General features: G+C 46.1%; 3 protein-coding genes across 11 annotated transcripts; 2 read left to right on the forward strand and 1 right to left on the reverse strand.

Moving 5' to 3' along the window:
• Window positions 1-635: 635 nt before the first annotated feature.
• LOC139581207 (polyribonucleotide 5'-hydroxyl-kinase Clp1) lies at window positions 636-5,305 on the forward strand. Of its 2 annotated transcripts, XM_071410722.1 has the most exons (6): window positions 636-739; window positions 2,863-3,140; window positions 3,268-3,375; window positions 3,475-3,594; window positions 3,805-3,942; window positions 4,088-5,305. In XM_071410722.1, the coding sequence occupies exons 2-6, from the start codon at window positions 2,865-2,867 to the stop codon at window positions 4,781-4,783; spliced, it is 1,338 nt and encodes a 445-aa protein (XP_071266823.1). In that variant the 5' UTR covers window positions 636-739; window positions 2,863-2,864; the 3' UTR covers window positions 4,784-5,305. The 2 variants fall into 2 exon arrangements, with proteins under 2 accessions (XP_071266823.1, XP_071266824.1); XM_071410723.1 differs by lacking the exon at window positions 636-739 and having other exon boundaries at window positions 2,562-3,140.
• A 237-nt stretch (window positions 5,306-5,542) lies between these two features.
• Window positions 5,543-16,333, forward strand: LOC139581205 (palmitoyltransferase ZDHHC5-B-like). 8 transcript variants are annotated; one of them, XM_071410715.1, is made up of 14 exons: window positions 5,906-5,982; window positions 6,391-6,495; window positions 7,834-7,948; window positions 8,986-9,180; window positions 9,261-9,382; window positions 9,458-9,615; window positions 9,904-10,076; window positions 10,820-10,922; window positions 11,039-11,130; window positions 11,346-11,478; window positions 11,590-11,698; window positions 11,834-11,940; window positions 12,493-13,445; window positions 13,975-16,333. In XM_071410715.1, the coding sequence occupies exons 3-14, from the start codon at window positions 7,926-7,928 to the stop codon at window positions 14,078-14,080; spliced, it is 2,274 nt and encodes a 757-aa protein (XP_071266816.1). In that variant the 5' UTR covers window positions 5,906-5,982; window positions 6,391-6,495; window positions 7,834-7,925; the 3' UTR covers window positions 14,081-16,333. The 8 variants fall into 8 exon arrangements, 7 of the variants coding, with proteins under 7 accessions (XP_071266819.1, XP_071266813.1, XP_071266816.1 ...); XM_071410713.1 differs by lacking the exon at window positions 5,906-5,982 and adding an exon at window positions 5,998-6,249; XM_071410717.1 differs by lacking the exon at window positions 5,906-5,982 and adding an exon at window positions 5,998-6,249 and having other exon boundaries at window positions 6,391-6,490.
• A 43-nt stretch (window positions 16,334-16,376) lies between these two features.
• On the reverse strand, window positions 16,377-19,756 carry LOC139581209 (thioredoxin-related transmembrane protein 2-B-like). Its single transcript, XM_071410724.1, has 8 exons — window positions 19,471-19,756; window positions 19,304-19,364; window positions 18,654-18,767; window positions 18,312-18,388; window positions 17,921-18,027; window positions 17,704-17,769; window positions 17,400-17,529; window positions 16,377-17,291 (listed from the first exon to the last, which is right to left on the reverse strand). The coding sequence occupies exons 1-8, from the start codon at window positions 19,657-19,659 to the stop codon at window positions 17,136-17,138; spliced, it is 900 nt and encodes a 299-aa protein (XP_071266825.1). The 5' UTR covers window positions 19,660-19,756; the 3' UTR covers window positions 16,377-17,135.
• Window positions 19,757-20,916: the final 1,160 nt, after the last annotated feature.

A 20,916-nucleotide genomic window follows, 5' to 3' on the forward strand; every position in this document is an offset into this window, starting at 1 on the left:
CTAGCCACCGTGCTTCTACACCTGCATTGCTTGCTGTTTGGGGTTTTAGGCTGGGTGTCTGTACAGCACTTCGAGATATTAGCTGATGTACGAAGGGCTATATAAAATAAACTTGATTTGATTTGATATCTCCCTCACTAGCTTTAAGCACCAGCTGTCAGAGCAGCTCACAGATCACTGCACCTGTGCATAGCCCATCTGTAAACAGCCCATCTATCTACCTCATCCCCATACTGTATTTATTTATTTATCTTGCTCCTTTGCACCCCAGTATCTCTACTTGCACATTCATCTTTTGCACATGTACCATTCCAGTGTTTAATTGCTATATTGTAATTACTTCGCTACCATAGCCTATTTATTGTCTTAACTCCCTTATCTTACCTCATTTGCACTCACTGTATATAGACTTGTTTTTTCTTCTTTGTTTTGTTTATTTCATGTGTAACTCTGTGTTGTTGTATGTGTCGAATTGCTATGCTTTATCTTGGCCAGGTCGCAGTTGCAAATGAGAACTTGTTCTCAACTAGCCTACCTGGTCAAATAAAGGTGAAAAAATAAAAAATAAATCAACCGGATTTCATACTTAAAAAAAAAAAAATGCGTCAAGGAGCCACACAATCACAGACGCTGATTGGTTCTAAGACGAATGACGTCTGTCAGACTATGGTTCTATGGGGGGTCTTCCGGTGAGGTGGAGGACGCTTTGAAAACGAATTTAGGACCAATCACTTATCCTGTAAGTAGCAAATGTAGTATTTTGGCCCAAACAATTATCTAAAAATATATATATATATCTCAGTTCTATGCATTCAGCAGGTTTTCACTGGTACCGTTCTAGCCAGGCATTGCCGGATAGCTGGCCTGCATGCTAACATTAGCTAGCATTGTTATTTACTTCTCGCATGATATTGGACTTTATACAGACGCTCACTTTTTTTGTACCTAGCCGTTTCAAGTTGTTCATATATAAAGGTAGAAAGAAACACCCCTCTTGATCAACTTAGTTGTAGCTTCTCAACATGTAATTTATACTAAGTGTTGTAAATGATTGGCACGCGTTACTGTTCTGCTTTGGCCTATACCAGAGCCTTGTAGTGTTGTCACGATACCACATTTGTACTAACGAAACGATGGGGGGAAATGATGGAGGGATTGTCCTGTTCGCCCCGTCCCCCAGACGCTTGTTCCGGGTTTCAGATGTTCTGCTTATATTCTACGCTGAAACCTGTCACTGAATGTCGCACTTCTACTCAATAAAACATGTTGAATTTAACTTTACACTGAATAGTGTAATTATAGAATACTGCACAGAATGGCTGATTTGCTCATATTTGTATAGGCCTACCTGTGATTTGGCTGGAGGAATGGGAGGAAGGAAGGAATATAACTTTACATGCATAATGATCTGCGTGTCATTGTGGCAGTAAGGGAAAACACTGCATAAAACCGTTACTCTTCAGTTAACACACACGTCTCCCTCACATACTGTCTCCCTCTCTACCACAAACACACACTGCTCTCAACTTTTGAACGTTAGGCATCAAACAAATTAAGCAGCACCAAAAATACATTTATTTTATTTTATTTAGCTTAGGTTTTCATTCGGCCTATATGAATCTTTACCTTTGAAGCACATTTCATGAGTAGCATGCCCTTTTTCTTTCTTCCTGTGCCAATCAGTGGCGAAGCCGTCTAAGGCACTGCATCTCAGTGCTAGAGGTGTCACTACAGACCCTGGTTCGATTCCAGGCTGTATCACAACCGGCCGTGTTAGGGCTTGGTCGGGGTGGGTCGTCATTGTAAATAATAATTTGTTCATAAGACTTGCTTAGTTAAATAAAAAATCTCAGTTGCCTAGACCTACTGTGAAGTTAAAAGGTGGTTAGCTAGCTATGTAACATGACTGAACAACATTGTTATCAAACCAATAATTAGCGGACCGTGACATGGTTTGTGAAATTATATAAAACGAGTGCAATTCCTGATGGAGAGAAAAAGTATCTCTGGTAATATGGGTTGTATATTTTTTTACGTTTAGGCCAGAGACAAGCGGTTTTCTCTGCTGCAAAGCTGCAAGCATGCCTGTGGTGAAGCTGTGCTCAATTTCCCCTCTCTGGCACTCAGAGGTTGCATGACAGTGTACTTATAACACGTGATGAAATGATACAATGTATCAACTTTGCTAGCTCTGCTCCACTGTAACAAATGTACAAATATAACAACACAAGACTTATCAGGGTCTGCAGCCCCGCTCGCCATTAAGGCTAAATTATATTTATAAATGATGGAGGGATAGATGTGCAGGAAGAGCGGACGGGGAGAAGCAGGTGAGTGAGGGTTGGTAGGGGAATGCGGCTAGCTGATTACAGCTGCCACCTGATATGCGCATGAAAGTGATGTGGATACTATTGGACCGTGCATACTAGTGGCTGTTGCTTCAATTCAACTGAATATATGAATAAAGCTGACTTTATAAACATGTTATAACAGGCGCCAGCAGCTCCTTAAGATCGGCAGGGCCGACAAATTTGGTGGTATGATATGAAACGGTACTCTAAAATGTTGGTATCATAAGTATCATGATATTTTGGTACCGTGATTACCGGCATACTGTTCCACACTGAAATAGAGGACTCTGCGCTATAGTGTGCTTGTGCTATCATAAGTCATTCCAGGGATGTTCATATCCTGTCATGACTTATGAGAGAGCACCACTGAAATCTGACATTGCAGCATCTAATGATCAGTCACGTTATAAATCGTATCCAGCGTCAACTTATCACATGGCAGAGATGAAGCAGCCATGTCAGTGAAGTATCAGTGCTGTTGAGGCTAAATCGAACCTTTGTCTCTGTACAGCCATGGCGACTGAGGGCCCAGAGAAGACTGGTGAGGAGGCTGCGGGGGCCGGGGCAGGCGCTGGTGGGGGGGGGACGAGGTTCGACCTGGAGAAAGAGACAGAGCTGCGGTTCGAGGTGGAGGCTGGGGAGAAGGTGCAGCTGGAGCTGCTCACGGGATTGGCCGAAGTCTTTGGTTCGGAGCTCAACCGCAACAAGAAGTACACGTTCCCACCGGGCTCCAAGATTGCTGTGTTCACCTGGCAGGGCTGCAGTGTTTCTCTCTCAGGGAAGACAGAGGTGAGAGGCTGTGGAGGAGTAACCGATGGATGGAGGGGGATATGTGCATGGCTGAAACGTCTGCCTTGTTATCTGCAACTGCTAGGAGTGACGGATGCAGAAATGTGTCGATCTCGCTCTCTTCTAGGTGGCGTACGTATCAAAGGACACACCCATGCTGCTCTACCTGAACACCCACGCCGCACTGGAACAGATGAGACGACAGGCGGAGAGAGACAACGAAAGGGGCCCACGGGTCTGTGTTCGGCTGTGTGTCTGTTTGTGAGAAGTGGCCCTTGGTCAGTGTGTGTGTGCTCGCTTGTTGTGTAATCGTTGCTTCAACGTTGTCCCCCAGGTGATGGTGGTGGGGCCTACAGACGTGGGGAAGTCGACGGTGTGCAGGCTGTTGCTGAGCTACGCTGTCAGACTGGGCAGGAGGCCTACACTGGTGGAGCTCGACGTGGGCCAGAGTGGGGTGAGACATGAATATGTGTATGAATATGTCTCTGTGGATGGAGGCGTGCATATCGTCTCTTTGCTACTGTTCCCCTCTACTATCACTGCTATTACGCTAATAAGGATAATTGCATGTAATATTGAAATGAATCATGCTTCTGTGATGGTGTTGACTGGCTGTGTCTGGTTAGTGCTGTTGATGACGTGACGCTTTCCTGTCTTGTGTCAGGTGTCAGTCCCGGGCACAATGTCAGCGCTGTGTATTGAGCGTCCCGCTGACGTGGAAGAGGGGTACTCAGTACAGGCTCCGCTGGTCTACCACTTTGGCTCCACCACTCCAGGAACCAACATCAAACTCTACAACAAGGTGAAAGATGACACAGATAACCCTCTATGATTATGGTATTAGGTTATATGAACCCATAACTTTGTAATGGACTTTTTCCCCCTGGTGTATGTAATCTTTCTCACTCTTTCTTCCCCATCCATTTCTCTCTCTCCCTCCCTCCTAGTTGACATCATGTCTGGCTGAGGTGTTTTCCCAGCGCTGTGAGGTGAACAGGAAAGCCAGTGTGGGCGGCTGCATCATCAACACCTGTGGGTGGGTGAAGGGTTCTGGCTACCAGGCCCTGGTCCACTGCGCCTCAGCCTTCGAGGTCGATGTGGTTCTGGTGCTGGACCAGGAGAGGCTCTACAACGAGCTGAAGCGGGACCTGCCGCATTTCGTCCGAGTCGTGCTGTTACCCAAATCCGGAGGGGTCGTGGAGCGCTCCAAAGACTGCCGGCGTGAGGCTCGGGACGACAAGATCCGGGAGTACTTCTACGGTTTCCGCGGTGTCTCGTTCTACCCTCACGCCTTTGATGTGCGCTTTTCTGACGTGCGCATCTACAAGATCGGAGCGCCGTCCATCCCGGATTCGTGCCTTCCTCTGGGGATGTCGCAGGACGATACCCAGCTGAAGCTAGTCCCTGTGACCCCAGGTCGCGACCTCACGCACCATGTACTGAGCGTAAGCTGTGCCGATGAGGGGGAGGAGGTGGCTGGTGGGGTGCGCAGGGGCTTGCTGGAGAGCCCGGTGTGTGGGTTCATTGTGGTGACTAACGTGGACACACAGGGACAGGTGATGACCGTGCTCTCGCCCGCCCCAAGACCCCTCCCCAGACACACACTGCTCATCATGGACATTCGCTTTATCGACCTCAAATAGAGGAGGAGAGCGGGGAAAACGCAGTATGTCTGAAATCTGATGGCTCTGTCAAGGAGTTTTTTTTCAGTAGCACAGTGTTTGGGGCAGCAGAGCAGTAGCTTGGTTGCTCTGTTTAGCTGACATTACACTCCTTGTACCAAAAATCTATCTTTGGCATATGACAAGGGTTGGAATGATAGCTAAACAGAGTGGTACCCAGACTAGGAGAGCGGTATCTGTTCTGTCAATATTTGGTTTCACACTCAACTGATAAGGGAGAGATGAAATACAGCACAAGTGTTGGGTGGAGAGTGTTGAGTAGAGGAGGGAGGGGTTTAGTGTTGGGTGGAGAGGAATGGAGCTGAGGGAGGAGGGAAAACGGCTGTAAATATTTTTTCAATTCAACTTATCAATTGCAATGTACAGAAACTGGTCTTGGTTTTATATCAGTTCTATCAAGTTGTTTTCCCACACAAGACTGTTTGGTATGATTGTTTTTATTGTGAAAATACATTTTTAAATAAAATGTGCCATTTCCAGCAATGTTTTAGATATGACTCTTTGTTCAGAAGCTGTAAACTGCTTTAGATAACAGACCACTATCCTGAGCGACCTCTGGCATGTTGAAAGCTTTCAAATGTTGTCCCTCATACACATACCGACTCACCCGCGAAGGCCAAGAGATTTGTGGGAATGACCTTAATCTCAATCACTGATTGGACAAACGTCCCACCTAAAGGAGCGAGGGCAGTTCCGGCGTGCCAACATTGAGGGGGTTCGATTAATCTCGCCCGGGCGCAGGTGATGGCGTGTTTTGCACCGGCTGAAAGTTGATTGCATTCGATTTTGGAACCGAGCTGGCGCCAGGTGCCTCGCTCTGTCCAACGGGGGTCGGCTCAAACAAAAGTGACGTTTAGTAATTATTAGGATTCTGTTTCACATGCAAAGGTGATTGTTAAATCTGTCTTCCAAATGAAAACTAGTTAGAAAATTGAAACATTTATTTTATGGAAAATAATGTTTCTGGACGATGCACCATGCTCGATTACTGTTCGATTTGAGAAGGGCGCTCCTCCGGATGCCGTGATGGGTTTTTGCCCGGTTCAACACGGGCCAGCGTAAAATAACTCCCCCATTGGCCTAGCTAGTAGCTAACTAGCCTCGCGACTCGAAACTCACCCAAATATTAAGAACTTTAAAACATCAGCCCTGGATGTCAGGTATGCCCCGTTTTTGGTGAACTGCTTTCCCCAATATTCAAGTAACTGATAGTTTATAGTTCTACTGTCTCAAGCGGTGATCAAACACAGGTCGTCGCGACAAACTTGCCCTGGTTTGGCTAGCTAGTTAGCTAACATTTATTCCTTGATCAGGGACTCTGTTCCATTATTACATTACACATAACGAGTCATTGGACGAAGGCGTCTTCTGTGCGGGGGAGTATTTTTAACGACACTCGGTCTGAACATGAAAACGATTCGCTTGCGGTACGATTTTGGAAGCATAATGACCTTATCTTTAACATCAAATATACATATTTTCCAAACAAAAGGTTAAATTGTTACACAACTTCATAGCGTTTGGGTTCCCACACGGCCATGTTTCCATGTTAGTGTTTGTTTACGCAGACAGCTAACGTTATCTGGGAATCCGAACACCTGTGTAAACGGAAGACAAACGCCACAAACATGTCACTGACAAATACTGTCCGCTGCAACTGTTAACCCGGTACAGTAAGTGTATTTTGCATTTGTGAAGTTGTTTTAATGTGATATGAAAGTAGAGGGATTTGTGTTTCTAGAACCATACCCCAATTGAGAATCGATTCACGTTTAGATGGAGTATTTGGCTGTTTTGGCTTCAAGAGCCAATTCGCCCTAACAACATATTAGGTCCTTGGACTAAGGAGTAACGTTAGTCTAGGTCACTTAAAAAAAAAACTGGGGGTTACAGTTTCACGTAACTTTCGAGTCCCAACAGCTCTCAGAATGCGTAGTAATTATCCTTATCCTTTAATTTTGTCACATGTACACTAACCCATCGCAGCAGGCGTACAATAAACGTACATGTACAGATTCATTGGGACACAATTACAATGCCTATGCTCGCTAACTAGCTACATACCTAGCATCTCCTGCAGAACATGGTTAGCTGACTAGCTCTGTTTAGCATCGACGATGGAGCATGCAATCGGATACTTTATAGTTTGAGTTAGCAGACTTGATAGAAGTGAAGTGCTGGCTGTCAGACTCGTCACTAACAGACATAATGTTTGGAAGCTAACGTGACAGTGGCAAAGGCAGGGTAACGTTACTCTGCTGAACAGGGATATTTCAGGATTATAACAGCCATTTAAATCAGGGGGATTTAATGTGTGCGCTGCATGGAGATGATTAGTCGTCTGCTAACAGTAGGTCACACAACCTCCAACATTCAGCAGCCTGTTTTCACAGATAGGGTTGTTTTGGTGCTAATAAGATATGTAGTGTTTGCTTTAAATATATTATCTGCTTTAAATATATTATCTACAGAATATTTGTATGTCAGGTGTTGTTGATTGTACCGGTATGTTCTTTTGTGCGCCTCTGTCATAGATGGGGGTGTGTTGAGTAGCTAGCTAGGTTGCTGAAGGTTGTAGTAGAGGTGTGTTCTAATGCTCAGGTTCCACCATTGCCTTAACACTGTTTTCAGTGTTCTAACGGTGTGGATGAGGGTGCTGTTGTATATTTATGAATACGTGTGTGAGAGAGCGCTAGAAACGCTTTTAGATACCCGTTTTGACCTCGTTAGTCAGTACTGGGAAATTAAGATGGAGTACAGTTGACAAAATTGTCAGGTTTCAACACACGACCTGCCACTCCCTAAACGTACACACACTTCTGTGGCGTGCAACAACTAGCTATGTAAAGTACATGTTATTGTCACACCTTGCAACAATATGTTGTTCATGGCTGCATTCGTGTTAATGATTTTGTGTGTAATTACTAATGGTTGAAGCTTGTGGTGTTGGTTAATGCTATTGATGTAATCTAGTAGTTGTGTAACATGCCCTCTGTTTCCCTATGTTTCAGGAGGTGCTGTCATAGACAACAACCGTGTGATAGAACACTGGACTGAGAAGACCTGCAGTTGTCTGAGTGGCTTCCTCTTTCTGCGTGGCATCATGGGAAAGGAGGCGTGTCTACGGTGGTTTCAGAGATGGGAGGGGTTTTACCTGCACTGTTACAAAGACTAAAACAAACAGCTAGAGAAACAGATAATTTATCAAGTTGATCCAACAAGACTGATCTCACCTGTGGATATGAACGCTCTCTTAGACGGACAGAGCACTGAATAGTGTATACAACATTTGAGAGCTTTTGTATTCAGGCTTTTTTTACTGGGTGCTTGGATTTTTACTGGGCAGGTTTACATTTTTTATTTATTTTTTTGTCCCAGCTGCTGCTGCCTCCCCAGAATATAGACCCTGGAACTCTCTCCTTTGCAAGCATTCTGTCACACTTTTCTCTGTCTCACACAATCACATTGTCTCACAAACACACTCAGTGCCTAGATACACCTTGTACAAGACCAGAGTTCAGTGGATGGTCACTGCTCTGCTAGACATCCCTGTTATGTTGTTTTACAGGCAGTCCTGCTACTACTGCCTAATTTCTGCCCCCCCCCAATATTTCCCTTACAAGAGAGTTTGTAAATAGTAGTGATAGATGTAGTTTTTGATCCCTGGTGGAGGGTTATGGTTGGTTTGTGGTCTCACCAGGTCAGGAAGTATTTGTAAAAGCAGTTAATTGTGTGTGCCCTTGTGGGTCTTTGTTGCAGTAGACAGGAAAGATTTGGTTGATTTATGTATATTGTTGCACCAAATAAGGTTACATGAAAGCCATACAGAAATATTTATAAAAGTTGCAATTCTTTTTGTATAATGTATAGTTTTGTTTTCAAAAGATATAAAATGTATAGCTAGCTGTAGATATACCTGCAAAAATCTACACATATGCAAACAAAGGTGTAGACTTTACTATAAAATAAGTATTTTAGTTTAAGATGTTTTAGTGGCTGAAGTGCAAATATCTGGCTACCTTAAGATGTTTCACCCAAATGGCTGCTTTCTGTAATAATACTATTTCTGCTACCTAAGACCCTTCCCATCTACCATCATGCCCCCTTATCCCATACGGACACTGAGGTCTTCCCTCTGACCTTTCCAACATCCTTCTCTTTAGATATACCTCTTCTACCTCGCTCCCTCCTCCTCTCTCCCTCCCTCTGATGCCGGGGTTCAGTAGTGGGGGACTAGGTGAGGAGGTGGGTGGCCCCGCCTTCTCTCCTCCCTGCCCGTTCCGACCCAGTCGCTACGTTCCCGTCTCCGCGGCAACCATTTTCCTGGTCGGCTCCACCACGCTCTTCTTCTGCTTCACGTGAGTGACACACACACACACACACACACACACACTGAATCCCATATAAAATATCGCTCACCTCATCCCTCTCCCTCCAGGTGTCCGTGGTTGTCAGAGCATGTCTCCTCCGTCATTCCCATCTATAACGCTGTGGTCTTCCTCTTCACCCTCGCCAACTTCTGCATGGCCACCTTTATGGACCCAGGGGTCTTTCCCAGAGGTAAGCAGAGTGTGTGTTAGAGATGCCTGTCTTAAGGTGTAAAGAAAGTGTTTCAGTGTGTGTGTGTGTTCACAGCGGAAGAGGATGAGGATAAAGAGGATGATTTCCGCGCTCCGCTCTATAAAACGGTGGAGGTTAAGGGCATTCAGGTCCGGATGAAGTGGTGTTCCAGCTGCCGTTTCTACAGACCGCCCCGCTGCTCACACTGCTCTGTGTGTGACAACTGTGTGGAGGTAAACACACACCCACACTACTCCAGACTGCCACCGTGCTAACATTACACGCGGTATGACAGGTGACAACTGTGTTGTAACAAGTTGTCAGAGGCAGCAGTAGAAATATCAGCAAAACATCAGTTATTTGATTGGTATTTTTTGTTGTCTTATTTCTTGACCCTTTTGTGACCGTTGGGGGGGTGTGTGTGTGTGTGTGTGTGTGTGTGTGTGTGTGTGTGTGTGTGTGTGTGTGTGTGTGTGTGTGTGTGTGTGTGTGTGTGTGTGTGTGTGTGTGTGACCTGGCAGGACTTTGACCACCACTGCCCTTGGGTGAACAACTGTATCGGGCGCAGGAACTACCGTCACTTCTTCCTGTTCCTGTTGTCCCTGACAATCCACATCATGGGTGTGTTTGGCTTCGGCCTGCTGTACATCCTCCAGCACCAGCACCAGCTGGACAGTGTTCACTCCTCTGTCACGTATCCTTATAGGCCGTGTCTAGACTTGACAGTTCATGCAGCTTTAGTATTCTGATCATGGAGTTCTGATCATGGAGTCCTGAACTAGTCATGCACCTACATTTAAGTGTGTCCGGATTCCCTTTCCCCGCGCTATATTCAAATGCCACTATGCATTCTACAAACGGTGGAATAGGCTAAATATGATAACGCAACAGCAACCGATGGCAGTAGCTAACTACTGTAGCTAACTAGCCGGCTAACCTCTGTAGCTAGCAAGCAACGCTAAAGGGATTGAAAATAGATCAGCCTAAGTCTAGCCCAAATTTTTTTTTAATTAGCTAGCTGGCTAGCATTTAGGAGTCCAGCAAACACGTTCCTCACATGCTAGGAACGTACTTCCTCCAACGTTATAATGAAGCGGTGCCTCTCGGTCCCAAAACAACATTTTTCTGGAGACTTGTGGGAGGAGCGCTGATGACGTCGCCCACTCTATATGCTTTCGGTAGCCTGATTGTGTCCAGACTGAGGAGAAATCCACACACAACACATCCCTGATCAGCTCCTGAAGTGGTCAGACAGATCTGAACACAATCAGACCACAAAGCCACTTTTGTGCGTCTAAACCCGTCTTTTCAATGCGATCTTCCTATTCTGATCGCAGAAGTCGCAATCTAAGTGTCAAGTGTAGACACGACCATAGACACACACACAGTCTCGTTGTTGCGCTGATTTAGGTTGTGTCCTTGACTGTGTGTTCCCAGTATGGCTACGATGTGTACCGCTGGCCTGTTCTTCATCCCGGTAGCTGGTCTTACTGGTTTCCACATGGTACTGGTAGCTCGGGGAAGGACCACTAACGAGCAGGTACGTCTGTCTATCTGGGTGTGCTCCTCTGAGAGGGCCGACATGATCCAGATTATCTAAAAATAGATTCTCTGTCTCTCTCGCTCTCTCTCGCTCTCTGTCTCTCTCGCTCTCAGGTCACAGGGAAGTTTAGGGGCGGAGTTAACCCTTTCACCAATGGCTGTCTGAGGAACGTCTCGCACGTGCTCTGTAGCTCTCAGGCTCCCAGGTTAGCGACGGTCTCTCCTTCATTCCTCCTGTTTTCCTCTGCTGTTGCAGCTTCTGGTTGAACAAGCCCCTAAGGGGACAACTCAGTGTAGCTTAAGAGTTATGGTTGTTAACTAAGTAAAATATCTAACAATATATATGTGTGTGTAATGGAGTATGAAGTTTGTGTTTCAGTGGAAGGTTTCTGGGTCATTCATGTGTTTTCCCATCTGTCAGGTACGTGGGGCGGTGGCGGGGCAAGCAGACAGTGGAGGTGCAGCCTCCCTTTCTCCGCCCTCCTCTCTCCGAGGCGCAGCTAGAGGCCAAAGTCCTGGACAACGGCATCCAGAACGACCACCACAGCACCCGGGTATACACACACACACACACACAGATCTAACATACAGGGGTTTTCACAGATGCAGCTCTCGCTCTCATTTGTGTCATATGAACAGTCTTGTCCCTTTCCTGTCCCTGTCAGTCTAAGAGCAGTTTAGAGCAGATGGAGAGCCAGTCAGCAGATGCAGAGCCTCCACCTCCTCCCAAACCGGAGGTCCGCTACCCTGGCCTGCCCCGCGCAGACACCGAGGGTGAGCAGTGAACGCACGCGCACACACACTCGCTCAAGTATCCCACACGGACGTGCTGTATAGTTTGTAACACTGGTTTTTATATATATATATATATATATATATATATATTTTTTTTTTTTTTTCCCCCCTCAGAAAGCAGCCTGCTGTCTGAAGGTCCGTCCACTCCCTCTATGTACATGTACCGGCCGGCCTATAGCAGCCCACAGAGGAACCACACAGCTCTGACACACCCAAACAAGGTACGCGTACACACACGTTAAACAAAAGGTCAAATCAGTTGATAGATCAGCTGTAGAAGGATTAAGCCGAGGGCATCCAGGTGGGACGAGCAGAGGTTTCTGACAGACCCCTCTCTCAGGTCCTGTCCCTTCTTTCCTTTGTGCTTAACTCCATCCCCCTCTCTTTGACTTTGAATTGATCGCTCTGGTCATCGGTTGATGAGTAAGTCTGTTAGTGTCATCTCTCTGTGTGTGTCCGTGAATATCTGTGAAAATGGTTTGTGCTCGTGACTCCATCTACTTCAATGCCTATGTCTTCTTAGGTGTTTGTTCTTGTGGTGTTGAGGTTAGTGGTCTTGATCATGTGATTCCCCAGTAGTCCTCCGTCTTGCTGGCTCTCTGGAGAAACTGTGTTCTGTAGAAATGTCTGTTGTCTTCTGTTGAGGAATGTCTCCTCAAAGTAATCCCTTTTGTAACATAGGTTTCCACCCTCCCTCCCTCTCTTCATTCTACCTTCACTACCTCTTACTGCTCTCCTTGCCTCTCTCTGTCTCTGTGTCTCTTTCTCTCCAGATGATTCGTGGGGACAGTCTGGACTCTCCCTCCATTCTCCAGTCGAGTCGCCAGCCCAGCTATCGGTCTGAGCCCAGCAGCCTGGATGGGGGGTCGGTAATTGGTTTGGCGGCACGTGGAGGGGAGAGGGGCGAGGGCCCCGGGGGGTCCAGTGGGACGGGTGGGGTGGTTGCGGGGGGTATCTCCGGGTACTCCCTAGGGGGGCGGTCGTACACTTCCTACCCCTCCTCTCTGGTCCTGTCCACCGGTGGTTCTCACTCCTCCAGCATGCGCTCTGCCCACACACACCATAATACTCTGGGCACGCTCCAATCAGAGGGCACCACCGACACCAGCTACAAGAGCCTGGCCAATCAGACACCTCAGAACGGCAGCCTGTCCTACGACAGCCTGCTGACGCCGTCCGAGAGCCCTGAGTTTGAGTCGGCCGCTCACGAGTTGTCCCCACAGAAGCCCCACGCCCCTGCAACGTTTCCCCCGGCGATGACCTCCTCGCCGCCCCCCGGTGTCAGGGACGTGCCCTTGCAGGGGTACACCTCACCCTTCCTCTCAGCACAGATGGCCCAGCAGAGAGAGGGCCAGCTGCTCCAGGGCTCTGCCTCTTTCTCCTCCCCCAACAGGGCATACCTCCGCGCCGTCAGCCCTCCCCCGCCGAATCCCCCACACGCTGCCCACCCTGAGACACAGCACCACCTCCTCCACCAGGACTCAAGACACCCACACCTCCGTGCCACATCCTCCATTCGCCCCCTTCCTCCCGTCTCTGAACAGCCCTCCCCCTCCTCCCCGCATGCCTGTTCCCCGGACCCCCCTGTGTCTCCCCCGCCCAGAGGCCCCTCCCTAGGGAAGTCCCCCTCCTACACCGGGGAGGCAGGGCTCCAGCACAAGGCTCGGCCAACAGGAGGAGGCAGTTTGTCGGGAGGGGGCGGAATCGGCGTGACCCAGGCTCCACAGTGAGTAGAGATCTGAGCCACGAGCCTGCTACTCTTCATCCTCTTCCTCCCTGATTGATCTATATGAGCCCTCTTCCTCCCTGATCTGTGTGAGTCTTCCTTTTCCTCCTCTTGATGTCAGTGTGTTTCTGCTGGATTGTGTGTGTGTTTGTCTATGAGGAGTCTCTTTTTAAAGTTGATCAAAACCATGCTCGGGTATAACTGTGTAGTAGGATAGATGTTTGTATCTGTAGGCTGTCTACTTGATATAGAGGCATGCAAGTATGTGTTTATGTGTGTGAAACAGGAGTGGTTGTGTTTGTTAGCATGAGCAGTTTAGCATGCTACTGTTTTCTCACTGTCTATTTCTGGGCCCTTTTTCCTCCTTTTCAATGATCTTTCTACTCTTGTAACCTTATCATAAGTCCTGTTCTATTAGTCTATTTTTGAATCGGATCTACTCACCTCTTCTTCTCACTCCTCCCTCTGTCACCCCTATCTATATCCTTAACCCCCCCCCCCCCCCTTTTCCTAACGGCTATCCAATCAGATCCACCTGTCGCCCAGGCTTGGCCAATCACAGCACATCCAAACCAGTGGGGGGGGTGAAGAAGGTGACTGGCGTTGGAGGGACCACCTATAAGATATCGGTTTGAGTGACGGACATCCGCCCCAGCCGAAGATAGAAAGAATGTTCCACTGGACAGATTCCAATGTTCTTACTCTGAGGAGACTTGGAGATGGTTATTCACTCACATGCACGCACACAATGAAAGGACTATCCTCTGCTCTTGGTCAATATGGTGTGGATAGTGGAACATAAGTGTTTGGCTCACTGGTACTTCAATGACCTTAGTATCTTTATAATGCCACTGGCCATCTTTTTACTGCCGATCTTTCATATTGGATCGAATGGCGACTGAAGTGAAACTCTGAATGTTGACCAGTAATGGAATGGGACAACCTCTCCGCAGTCTGTTGTTATGACAGCTGGGTACTAAACTCTTTAACGCATATATACAAAGATTATTTATTTCGGTACGTTAGTACATGGAGAATTTATACGATAAAATATAATCCTGGAAAGGAGGACATTTGAACCAATCAGTATGGAGCCTGAGAGGGCACATATGGACTGGTGACCAATTGTGGTGCTCAGTGGTTCAAGACTTCCTGTCCCATTCAAATGGATGGACCAATCACAATGGATCACCACTCCACAGTAGTCACTAATGTAATTAGGCTGCAGCGAATATTCAGACTGCAGAGATGATGCCTCAACCCCTGCAAACACAGTTTCATTTGAGTTTTATAAAGCTTTTTTTTTTTTATATTGTTTTTTATATAAATGCCTAAAGAATCTTTAAGAATCATTGGGTCAATTGTTCAGATGTTGGAGATAGCGTTTTGGGGTTTGTGAATGACTGAATGTGAGTTAGACTAATCGCTTGTTTTGATTGATGGCTGTATCAGCCAGTCATAGAGCTCGCTGCAATTCTCATCCAAAGAGATTGGTGATCCTATATGACGGCCAGCGGAAGAGGCCTGTCACTGAGGATGTTGAAAGCCACAAAGAAAATGTTTATTCCGAATCATAAATACAGTACAAGCCTCTTTGTGGAATGTACACTAGAAATGTTTATTATTGATACATTATGCAAATTCTCTCTTCGTAGCTTTTAAATGATTTGCTTGTCATTTTGGTGTTCAAAATGTTTTGTTTGTCAATCAGTGCTAGAAAAACTTTAAGGATGGTCAGCCAAACATGTTAAGAGTGTGAGGGGGCATATTTATTTTACCGGACAGGAAAACCCTTTGAGTTCTGAACACAATTCCAAACCAATCTCTATATCCAGGAGTTGGAAGAAGTTGCCCCTACACATTGAGGCCTTTTGCCCCTATTTGTTAGGGCACTAAGGGAGGGTAAGCTGGTTCTAAATCTACTCCCAGAAGGGTAACTTCTACCCAGAGACCACATCCCTATCATAGTGCCTTGTCCTTAGATTCTAATATAATTGGAAGATTCCAACAAATCAAATTCTGGGGGGTGATATAAATATAGGTATTCTGTAGTAACTTTTCTTTGTTCATATATGTATGACGTGTCTAGGAGGCGACAGATGTCGGGGTTGGTTTGAAATTGAGGGCTGTTTTGATCTTTTTTTTGTTGCCTTGAGACCATTCGTAGTAAAACAAAGCGTTGAAAAAATATATTTTTAAGTATTTCTTACAACTATTGTATTTAATATTTTTATTGGTTTTGTTGACATTCTGGCCTCTTGATTTCCTTATCTGCTTTCTGTTGTTTTTTTTAATCTCTTTATGGTACAGTTAACATTTTGCCCATGTATAGGTTTAGGAAGGCACAGTCAGAAACAGAAAGATGTGTTTGTGTGTCAGGAGTGTGTGGTTGGGAGAAGGAGGTGGTATGTTTAATCCAAGCCCACTACAGAGTTGGAATGTCAAAGCTAGCTGAATGTAGCACGTTTTATGTTCAGGGAATTCTGAAGCACACAAATGATCAACCAATCACACAGCAGTGTGGCCACAGTCAGTGTTTGTATGGGACCCCCACCCCCCCTCGCCATGTGTACAGTAGGTGTGCATGTGATTCTGTGTGTGTTGAATGCACTCCCGGTGTGAGGATATCCTCGTCAAATGCACACCTGGTTGATATGAGTACAAGCAGTCAAACATACAGGGCTAGAGAGAGTCTTACTTTCTCCTGGTGGGGAAGGGGGCTTTGAACAACAGAATATACGTGATTAAATAAGAATGCTGCTATTGTTGTGGGCTATGCTAAATGGAGTGTCACAAATATTTCTGATGAGTATGTAGAAGACATTTCCAAAATGGCCTTAAGAGTTTAAGGTGTCTTCTCAGAATAAAAGGTCAACCTGATGGAAAAACGTGTCCGTCTTCAATCAAAGATCAGCCAAGAGCGTATGGGGGTCTCGGAACATTGAAAAGTTTTATTTAACTTTTGGCAGAACAGATTATAGCCTACAAACTGTCCGTTTGAATTCATTCTTTGGTATTGAAAAATATGACCCAAAAAGCAGCAGGACATGAAAAAACAGGTGAACTGAATAACTAATATGGATGAATGAGTGATATGGTAGTGTAAGGCATTTTCACTTAAATCATTTAAAAGCCCAGTGCAATCAAACTTGATTTTTCTGTTTTATATATTTTTCCACACTGAGGTTGGAAAAATAATGTTAATGCCCTTTTAGTGTAGGAGCTGTTTGAAAAGAATTCCTGTAATTTCAGCCTGTTTTGATGGGGAGTTCTGGCCTTCCATGGTGACATCGTGGTAAATTAGTTCCAAACCTCTACAAATAACTAGTTTTCCCTTCCCCACTCAAACCACTCCCAGAAAGTCTTAGCAAAATTCTTGCTTGAGAAATTGCTATTTGTTTATTTTTTACCATTTTGTTTTAAATTGATCACAATTTAGGTACTTAATTGTTGCGCAGAATAATCGTAATCTATTGAACTGCTGCATTGGACCTTTTTAAGGCATCAATAATTAGGACGGTTAGATGTTTCCGTTTTAGATGGCTCATTCTGCCCCAAGTCTTGAATTAATTTGAATACTGGTAGTCTGATAATACAACAGCGATATAACAGACACAGGCAGATTATATGACTAGCAGTGAACTGTGTGTACGACTGGTAGTGCAATCCAGTCCCTGTTTCCCTTTGTCACTACTGGTCTTTCTTGCTCTCTGCTGGGGTGTCGGGTTCAGGTTGAGGCTCTTCGCTGCCCTCTGGTGGTAAGGGGTTGTCCTCGCCACGACCCTTCTTTATCTTCTTTGACGCCTCGAAGAGCTCGTTCAGGTTGAACTCGCGGATGATGTTCTCCTAGAAGAGAATGAGACAAACGGGTGTGTGAGTGGGGACCCAAAGCCATTCACACACTTCAAAAAGTATGGCGCACACACAGATTAGTGATCCCCACACAACACACACCTCGCTGAAAGTCCAGGACACTGCTCGACACTTATTGTCCACCATTGGACGTCTCATGACCTCCCGCCCTGACTGGAAAAGCACCAATGAGGGGAGCTGCTTGGCCAGAGGGGAGGTGCTAACCTTGTACCTGCAGAGAAGGGCAGAAAAAGTGTCAGACTATAGAAATAGGTGGTCCCTTCTCATCTGACTTATAGACAAACTAAGACCGTAGACTGCATGTTAATGTAAATTTAAAAAAATTGCATTCTGGTGAAAATGTAGCTTGTAAGAGACACTACCAACGTCAGAGGGAAAGTCTTACCTCTGAGCCACCTCTCCGTACCGGCCAGCGTCTATCTTCCCAAACCGCAGTCCTGCACAGTTATACCTGCATAACAGAGGAAGAGAACAAGAGACAGCCATGTTAAGTTAACACAACAACATTAGAAAGATGTGTTTCACTGGAGGAAGAGTAGAGGGGTGAAGTCACGCAGATAGAGGAGAGATGAAGCGAAAGAGGAAACGGGAAGAATACTAACTTGAGGGAAAGGTCGGCAAAGACGGGGGCGAAGGACTGGCACTCGGGAGACCAGTTAGCATAGAACTCAACGATCCACGTCACGCGAGTATCATGATTCAGCTCCTCCTGTCCAATGGGATTAGACCAGATCAGATTACCTAAGTAGATCACAATCACTGTATCAGTAGTCTGGTTCCCAGCCAGGTGTCTCCCTACTAATAGTATTGTCACTAGGCTGGCAAGCAAACACTTAGCCTGTTGTAAATAAACAAAATCTAATGCTCACTTAAAGTCAGTAATATGGTAATGAGAGTCTCAGTTAACTAGACTCAACAGCCTACAGTATGGCGTCTCGTCTTCACACTCATGGCTGTCATGTCACATCTCAAGTCTTGGATCAACCCACTTACGTCTATGGTCTTTTCACTGAAGTACTTGATGTACTCTGGGCCCATGTAGAGTGGCGGTTTGCAGGTCATGACAAATGCTTGGACAGGAAAGGAAACAGAATCATTCTTGACATTGCAGAATGTATACTTGGTACTAACCCTAACCCATGCTGTCAAATTCACTCACAGAGCACAGACAGACTGGTTGGTTTCGACCAGTAAAGTCAAAGTGCAAATCAATCCCTGAAGCGAGCACTGTCTTGTCTTAACAAGGAGCACACCAACTTCCTCTGGTCACTAGTTATAATGCATACTAACTGACTGACAGCAGTGACATGAAGGGCAGTATGACAAGCAGCTCACCAATACACAGAGAGAAGTAGAAGATGCCCAGTCTGATGTCCAGCCTGAAGAAGAGGATGACGTTGGCCACCTTACTGAACATAAACAGGTTCCCTGCATGCTGCTCTAATGTGACTGGAGAACAGGGGAAAGGTTAGGGTTCATGACAGAGAAACAGAGAGGGGGGGAGGGGGGGGGGACTGGGGGAAGGAGTACAGAGAGAGGGGGGTACGAAAAACTGTGGGGAATGAGTAGAGAAAGAGAGGGGTAAGAGAGACTGGGGGGATGAATAGAGTGACAGGGGGAGGGAGATAGTACAGAGAGCAATAATAAGACTCAAGGATAGAAAAGAGGGGGGGGGGGGGGGGGGTAGGAGGAGTTAACAAAATAAACAGTGCCCCCCCCCCCCCCCCTCACACAACTGTATTCTCATGTTTGCAAAGCAAACACATTGTCAAGAGCCAATGAACAAGCAGATGAACCTTGGGAGTTCTGTATTCTCAGGAGATGGTTTACAAGATGTGGGAAATTTGAAATAACAGTGTATGTGTTTGTTCTGATGTTAACTGTTTATACTGTAAACCTATGAGAGATTTTCAGTGACAACAGTGGGCTCACCCCTGCTACATGGCCAAACCTGTGTGTGTATTTGTGTTTCATTCTGCACCTACTGGCTCTTCTGTTCTTCATCATGACAATCGCACTGAGAAACATTAGAATCTCCACTTCTCTCTGTAAGACATAGGCCCCATAATATTACATACAAGTATTGCAACATTTACGGTAACAATAAACCCCACAAGATTTAGCGCAAGAGCAACTCTACCCCGATACTGACCCAGTCAAAGTCGCATGGGTTCCCGTCCTCCCGTTCTGTGTTGAGGTTTTCGCAAAGTCCCGGACACTTGCGAAGTATGAGGAATGCGGAGGACATCAATATAGACAATATGTAATAAGGCTTGAAGAGCCATTTGTATATTTGAGGTAAGTGGTAAAAGAAAGCAATAACTCCGGTGATCAACCCCATGTTCCCTCAGCACGAGAGAAGAGAAGAGAAAGAAAGGGGGTTGAGCACAGTGACAGCCGTTCTTATTATACCTCAGTGGTGACAGCTGAAGCAGCAAGAGTTCAACCAAAGATTGCTCAACGTGAATGAGTGCGACATATGACACTTGACTGCGCATGCGGACATTGACAGAAAAGCAAAAACCTTTTTTGTACCTGTTGTCGTTCCGTAGACGGTCGTTTCTAGCGGGTACTCTAAAACACAAACAACGTTTTAAAAAATCGAGGAAATTGGTGAAACAACACACACAGTTGCTAAAAGTACACGAGATAACGTACAGGATCAGTCTAGTAATGCAACAGGAGATGTTTCGTCTCAGTCGTGGAAATTATTCTCACCTGTCAGACGGACCCGAACCCCAGAGGAACAGGCAACTGTTGTTCAGCAAAGTCACGGAGAAGAGCCTAGAGAAGTTTATATCCGATGCCAGGTACATGTTGTATGAATAATACATTTGGCCATACATCACGTTGAGCTGAATTTTTGTTGCATCCTTGGGAAACTAGCTAACGTTAAATCTGTCTGAATGTGTCGTCAGTTTTCACAGATTTGGCCACACGTTCAATCCGTTCTATAAGAAGAACCCGCAGGTGACAGAGAACATCCATAAGCAGTTAAGAAAATATTTACAGAGGACTTTACAGGTTGGGCACCATCCCTTTGGCTTAAGTAGGCTTTTGTTAGACTTTTGACACGTGCGTGTGTGGCACCTATACAGGATGACATCAACAAACTGATCGATGAGGGGGAGCTACAGTGCAAACTGGATCAGCTGAACAAGCTAGAAGAAGCTGCTAAGAACAGCCAAGACACAGCATGGTTTGTCACTGTCTGCCACCAAAGAAGACGTTGGCCTCTTTGTTTGTGTCTGTATGCTGCCGTACTTAGTGTCTTCCTCCATCTTGGATCGTCCTGTATGTGTGTTCACCTTGAAAAGTCGGACCTTAGATTAGTGTCCAGGGGCACCTACTCCACCTCGTGTCCCGTCAGGCTTCCCAGTGGAGTGCCTGAGCAGGACCTGTGTAGTTTTGTGATGCCTTACCACTGGAAGCAGGAGGCGTACCTGCGGAGGGAGCTGAAGAAGATTTAGCAGGAGAACGCTGTGCTGGCTCAGAGGGTGCAGGCGGGCAGGGAAGGAATCACCCAGACCGAACAGCGCATTGCAACAGCTGTGGAAGGTGAGTGTAACCGGCGTCACTGTGCTAGCTTGGCAGCTTC

Source organism: Salvelinus alpinus, chromosome 7 (assembly GCF_045679555.1).
Source record: "Salvelinus alpinus chromosome 7, SLU_Salpinus.1, whole genome shotgun sequence".
Taxonomy (NCBI): domain Eukaryota; kingdom Metazoa; phylum Chordata; class Actinopteri; order Salmoniformes; family Salmonidae; genus Salvelinus; species Salvelinus alpinus.

Bases quoted from the DNA above. Each gene is read 5' to 3' on its own strand.
- LOC139581207 (XM_071410722.1), top strand. From the start codon at position 2,865: ATGGCGACTGAGGGCCCAGAGAAGACTGGTGAGGAGGCTGCGGGGGCC. The intron at 3,141-3,267 runs GTGAGAGGCTGT...GCTCTCTTCTAG, and splicing joins CTCTCTCAGGGAAGACAGAG to GTGGCGTACGTATCAAAGGA. The intron at 3,595-3,804 runs GTGAGACATGAA...GTCTTGTGTCAG, and splicing joins TCGACGTGGGCCAGAGTGGG to GTGTCAGTCCCGGGCACAAT.
- LOC139581205 (XM_071410712.1), top strand. The intron at 11,699-11,833 runs GTGAGCAGTGAA...TTCCCCCCTCAG, and splicing joins GCCCCGCGCAGACACCGAGG to AAAGCAGCCTGCTGTCTGAA. The intron at 13,446-13,974 runs GTGAGTAGAGAT...CTATCCAATCAG, and splicing joins GGCGTGACCCAGGCTCCACA to ATCCACCTGTCGCCCAGGCT.
- LOC139581209 (XM_071410724.1), bottom strand. From the start codon at position 19,659: ATGGGGTTGATCACCGGAGTTATTGCTTTCTTTTACCACTTACCTCAA. The intron at 18,389-18,653 runs GTGAGCTGCTTG...TTCCTGTCCAAG, and splicing joins CTACTTCTCTCTGTGTATTG to CATTTGTCATGACCTGCAAA. The intron at 18,028-18,311 runs GTAAGTGGGTTG...CCCATTGGACAG, and splicing joins TCAGTGAAAAGACCATAGAC to GAGGAGCTGAATCATGATAC.